General features: G+C 38.4%; 1 protein-coding gene across 1 annotated transcript in view; it reads left to right on the top strand.

Moving 5' to 3' along the window:
• Window positions 1-6,028, top strand: part of CMYA5 (cardiomyopathy associated 5) — a 130,193-nt gene that overhangs the window by 64,711 nt on the left and 59,454 nt on the right. Inside the window, exons 5-6 of the mRNA XM_006875182.1 lie at window positions 132-365; window positions 2,404-2,426. Of these exons, the coding sequence (XP_006875244.1) occupies window positions 132-365; window positions 2,404-2,426 (257 nt within the window). The remainder of the gene's footprint in view (window positions 1-131; window positions 366-2,403; window positions 2,427-6,028) is intronic.

Raw genomic sequence — 6,028 nt, 5'->3', positions numbered from 1 at the left:
CTACCAGAGCTCCTTAGAGAAGTAAAATTCTCTTATTAGGATGTCAGAGGTCAGTTCTTTACAAGTCTGGTGTTACTTTATTTTTTTAAGTGCACTTGTTCACTCAGAAGTGTTCCTTTTTGATTTTTTAGGAAAACTGTAGCAAAAATGAGAAAAGACTGGAAGAACAGAATGAGGAAATGATGAAGAAGGTTTTAGCACAATACGATGAGAAGGCCCAGAGCTTTGAGGAAGTGAAGAAAAAGAAGATGGAATTCCTGCATGACCAGATGGTCCACTTTCTGCAGAGCATGGACACTGCCAAGGACACCCTGGAAACCATCGTGAGAGAAGCAGAAGAGCTGGACGAGACCGTTTTCCTGACTGTAAGCACACTTAAAGCAGGCCCAAGCATCATGGAACCCACCTGGCCCAAGTCTGTTTTGAAAAATTCATCTTTCAGTGTTCCCTAAAATCATTCATATCTCTGTGCTAGGTTTATATGATTCTAACATTTAAGAATTACCAAGGTATGCCTCATACCTAAATAAAAGACCAGCAAATACCTACAGCCATGATACCCAGGTCCAGCTCATTGGTACATGGAAGGAAAAGCAGGTCACAGTGTCATTTATGAAAGAAATCCTATTCCATCTGCCATGCAGGATCGGCCACCTTCCCAAAGGAAAAGAAGCAGCCTCTAGAACCTTATTCATTCCCATGTTTTTCCTTTGGTGCCAGCACCTCTTCTAGCACCTGGCTTCCTTATACTGGTCTCTGGGCCTTTCGCTTCACTCCCAAGTCTGAAGTTACTTCTCATATAGAACATTCTCTCTGAGCCTTGCCAAGTGGCTGAGAGTAATTTGGTACACTTATAGTGATGATAGAATCTTGGTGTTCAAATCAACCTTGCTATGGGATAATGCAAGATTGATTTGAACTGTAGGAAAGATGGTTTGAATTCACCATCTGCTCCTTGGAAACCCTATACAGGATCGCTGTGAGTCAGAAGTGACTCGATGGCACTTAACAACAACATAGTGATGGTGTACATCTCCCAGGTAATATGTTGGGGTCTTACAAGGGGGAAGCAGCCCTGGTGGTGCTAACTGCATGGTCAGTAGTTCAAACCCACCAGCTGGTCCATGGGAGAAAGGTGGGGCAGTTTGTTCCTGTAAATATTTATAGCCTCAGAAACCTTACAGAGTAGTTCTGTATCATAGAGTATTGCTTGGAGTTGGAATCAACTCCATGGCAGTGGGTTGGTTTTGGGTTACAAGGGGTCTTCCTGGGGACAGGATTCCTTAATTAAAACAAGTAACTGGGTAGAGGTGGGTTCCCTTGGCACTTCTCAATCTGCTCCTTTCCTTTGATTCCTAAAATGCTGAATCTCCATAGAACCAGGATTAGCAAGGATTCATGGAGATGTTTTCTCTGAAAGCGGTCTTAAGCTAAGCTAATTGTCAATGGGAGAAAAGCATTGTTTTACAAGGAATGGGGATCTCCTTCCAAATTAGATCCCCCTCCTAGTCTTGTAATGACGTTTGGAGACAGAGCAAGGTAAAATGGGACCGCATTAGGAGTTTAATTTGTCTTTGGGGATATCACTAGCCAGGACAAATTTGGATGAGGAGGACCTGGCCATACTTAAAGAAGAACTAAAATCATTAGGTTGCTTTATGTTTAATCAAGGCAAAACTTCAATATTTTGAAATAGGGCTCATCTTGCCAACTAAAGTATAAAATTAATGAAGTGCTTTGTGTTCACCATATCTTTAATGGAAACATTTCTTTCTCTCTAGAACAGGGTTGGGGGAACTTCTTTTCTGCCAAGGATATTTATAATATCACTTAATATAAATTTATGTTGCTATGAAAAAAGCTCCTAGATTAGTAAATGAATTTCAAGTGGTGCTTGCGGTTGCCTTGGTAGGGCCAGACCACATGATTTCATAAGTCTAACATCCACCCCCACCCCCACTCTAGAACATTGTTTTTGTTTACAAAAGTAATACTATCTATCCATTTGTGAAAAGGTATCACCCAGAGATAACTTCTGATAAGGCTTTTGATGTATATCCCACTTTGAACAATTTAAGTCATTTTTTTGAGTCAGAGAATCCCATTCTAGAGGCGAAACCAATTTGTAAAAGATAAAGAAAGGAAGAGGTTAAGCAATTCATTGCAGACCTCAATGATCACAGCAAGTAGAGTTGAGTCAGAAACAAATACTGAAATCCATGCAGTCAAGACTGAAGCCCCCAAAGAGGAATAGCCTTAGGGGATGCTGAGGGGGACGTGATTGTAAAACATCTATTATCTTCATGCTCTTGACTGTTTTTTCATGTAGGTATTAATTGGTTTCTCTCTCTCTCTCTCTCTCTCCTCCCTTTTCCCTCTGTTTCATCCTCTCTCTCCCATAAGTCGTTTGAAGAAATCAATGAAAGGTATATAAAATGTGGCACAATGTAGTGACTTCTGAGAATAGCATGACTGGGCGCTTTATTTTAATATCTTGATGCTTTATAGAAAACGAGCTGCCAATGGAAAACATAGATACATCTAGTGAGCTACTAGATTTTCACATTTAGACACTGCTTTTAAAAACTAAATGACAGCTTTGAAAGAGAATTGCATGTGCTTTAGTTAAATAACAATGATCATAATATAGATTTTTAACTGCTTCCTTGAGATATGTTCTATATTTATAACCTCATGTAGACCATCATTCTTATTGCTGAATACAGAACATGTTGAGATACTTAGACTTATTGGTTAAATATGAGTATTTGAAAGAATCATTCATATCTGCCTTCTGTAATTTTACATCTCTCATAGGTTTAATGGGATGTTCTTTGATTTTCACTTCAAAAAATAGTCACACATTTATTTTCTTTTTCTGCTTGATTAACCTGGATGAATCTTCCTTTTTTGATTTTTGTTGTTGTGTAAGAGAAACATTTTTTTCCCCCACAAAACAAAACACTCAAGGAATTAGGAAATGTTCCCTATAAAAGCATACATTATCAGACCCATTTTAATCTTTTGAGGAGTGTGGTATTGAAATTCTTATACTGATCTGACATCTTTTTTTTTTTTGCTCCGTACAAACCTGAAGTCTTTCTTACTATTGAACCTAATGTTTTCCCTTTATAGTAAATTTCTTAGATTGTAAATATTTCCTCCAGTTTACTTCGATGCCAGTAAATTGGGAAATAGCATAAAGACATACTTTTTTTTCTCTATCTTGTATGAAAATATAGAAAAAATATGAGTTTGGATTAGAAACTCATTTTTTAAGAAAATTGAAACTGCGCAGATGACTCTTGTTCATCTATATTAAAACAATTGATTCAACAGAATACTCCCAATAGTTTTAGGAAAATAAATGGTCTAGATATTGGTGCTGATCAATAGAAGTTTTATAATGGTGGCTCTATTATAAATAGAATTACTGGGAACCTTGAAAAATGCAGATGCCTGAACATCATACCCTGAGATTCTGATGCAATTGGCCTGGTATTGGTCTGGACATTTTTGAAAGCTCCCAATGGTTAATGTGTTTGGCTGCTAACCAGGAAGTTTGACAGTTCCAACACACCAGCCACCTTCCATAAATATTTACAGCCTTGGAAACTCTATGGGGCAGTTCTATTCCATCTTATAGTGCCACTATGAGTCAGAATTGGGAGTACAGTGGCGCTGTAGGATAAACATGGACTGCGAACCACAAGGTCGACATTTGGAGCCCACCAGTCACTCCTTGGGAGACAGCTGAAACTTACTGTTCCTGCAAAGATTTACACCCTTGGAAACATTGCTCAGGGATGCTGTGTGTTGGAACCAACTCATCAGCACTTAACAATAAAAACAATAACAATGACAGTGGGTTTGGTTTTTAAAGAGTTCTCTAATGAGCAGGAGCTCTGGTAGCGTAGTGGTTATGAGTCAGGCTGCTAACCTCAGGGTCAGCGGTTCGAAACTACCAGCTTCTCCGCAGGAGAAAGATGAGGCTTTCTGCTCCTGTAAAGATTTACAGCTTCGGAAACACTGTACAGAGTCGCTATGAGTTGGAACCGACTCCATGGCACATAACCGCCATCACCAATGTACAACCAGGGTTGAGAACCTCTGGTTTATAGAAAACTTCCCTTTGGCCCCAGAGGTTCCTCAAATTGGCTGTGCATCTAAATTACCTTTGTGGTTTGTTAGATCAAAGATCCAGGTCCCACCCCAGAGCCATGGCATCACAGTGAAGATGAGACTGGGTCCCTGCAGTTTAACAGTTCTGATCATTGTGCCTGAGTGTGAGACATAACAAATAGGTTTGGAAACAGAAACCTAGGCTGCATGCCTAGTTTTAAAAAAAAGTTATACATTTCTTCTACATATGATTATATCTTTGTATCCAAACAGTAAATTGATTTATAGTGCCATGCCTGGACACTGTAGATGCTTACTTGCCTATTTATATTCCATCAATTCATGGAAGACACTAATTGGCAAGAAAACTTGGTAAATAAAAATTTGTGAAAGCTTTTACCTTTAAAAAATGCTACAGAACATTTTAACTTGTCTAAGCATTAGGATATTAACTTGCTAATATGAACTGGCATCCATTTAATACTAAATACAGATTCTTTGCTTTTGTGCTTGAACTTGTTTTATCTGTGTGTCATTGAAATTAATTTTAATTTCATTGCCCAACTGACAATGACTTAATGTTTGTTAGAGTTGCATGTCACCCAAGGGCAAATATACTTGTGATAACCACTATTTGTCTATAAAGAAAAATAATAACAGAATTCTGGAATTTGGGGAGAAACATGAACAATTAAAGACAGCCTCACTAAGCACATAAACACACACACACACACACACCTGATGAAACTTGTTTGCTTCGCTATAAAGAATCCTTTCATGTCCTCAAGACAACTTCTGCCTCAAAGTCTCAGAGTTAGTTATTGGCGTTCCTTTCTACAGAAAGTGCTAATTATCTAGTTTGTTTTACCTTGCTGCTGCTTCTTCCTCTTTTCATATTATATCTCTGAAGGCAGTGCTTGTATATGAAATCATTTTTCTCACCACTAAAAATGCTTAAATTAAGGAATGCTGTCAAGCATATTGAGACACAAAATTTGCATATCTTGAAAAACACATTTGCTTAGAAAATGTTGTCTTCTTAAGAAGATGCATGCTTTTCTCCATTTTGCTCTTTTGTATAATAATAATAACAAAAGGGAATTGCAGTCATTGTAGGATCTACTCATAAAAATATGCCCATTTTCCCTTTTATATGATGGTATTAAAACGGAACAGATCAGTACACAGATAGACTCAAACATTTTACTTGTGACATCTGCAGCCAGAGCTCTGTTGCTACAAAGATTCCTCCATTTGGTCAGTGATGTGCACTGAATATTTAGGATACGGATGAAGTTCTAATGTGGCGCTGTAGGACAGCACTAGGCAGTTGGTTTGAACCACAAGGTTGGCAGATTAAACTGATCAGCCGTTTCTAGGAAACCCTATACAGGGTTGCTATGAGTCAGAATCTACTCAACGACACTTAACAACAAAAAGTAAAGGTTTTGGGCACTATTTTAATTAATTCTGAATCTATTATTCTCACCCTATGCATTCCTAAAGGCTTCATATAGCATGTATTGTCTTCACTCAACTAGACCCTTGTGGTATCCTCCTAACTGACCTCATTTCCTCTTTGGTCTACTTACTCAGCTCTTTCCTTAGACTCTTGCCAAGGCATTCTTCCAAACTTCCCTATGTAGAAACATTCATGGATTTCCCTGCCCTAAAAGACACAATAGAAACTCTCTTTAGTCACAGTCAAACTACATATCACCTTTCCCTTTTCATCTCTAGCCTTCCCAGTTACTCTCTTATGCTGCTCTTTTCACAGGTAACATCCTTACTCACGTTCCACCTAGGAAATTCTTACTCATTCTTTAAGATGCAGGCCAAATGTCACCTTCTCTTTGAACCGGTATTGGAACCATCCCCGCTAAATCAGACGATGCTGAATTAAATA

The sequence above is a fragment of the Chrysochloris asiatica genome, unplaced genomic scaffold (assembly GCF_000296735.1).
Source record: "Chrysochloris asiatica unplaced genomic scaffold, ChrAsi1.0 scaffold00313, whole genome shotgun sequence".
In the NCBI taxonomy this organism is placed as follows: domain Eukaryota; kingdom Metazoa; phylum Chordata; class Mammalia; order Afrosoricida; family Chrysochloridae; genus Chrysochloris; species Chrysochloris asiatica.
Note: the sequence above shows the minus strand (reverse complement) of the source record. Positions and strands in the feature narration are given on the sequence as shown.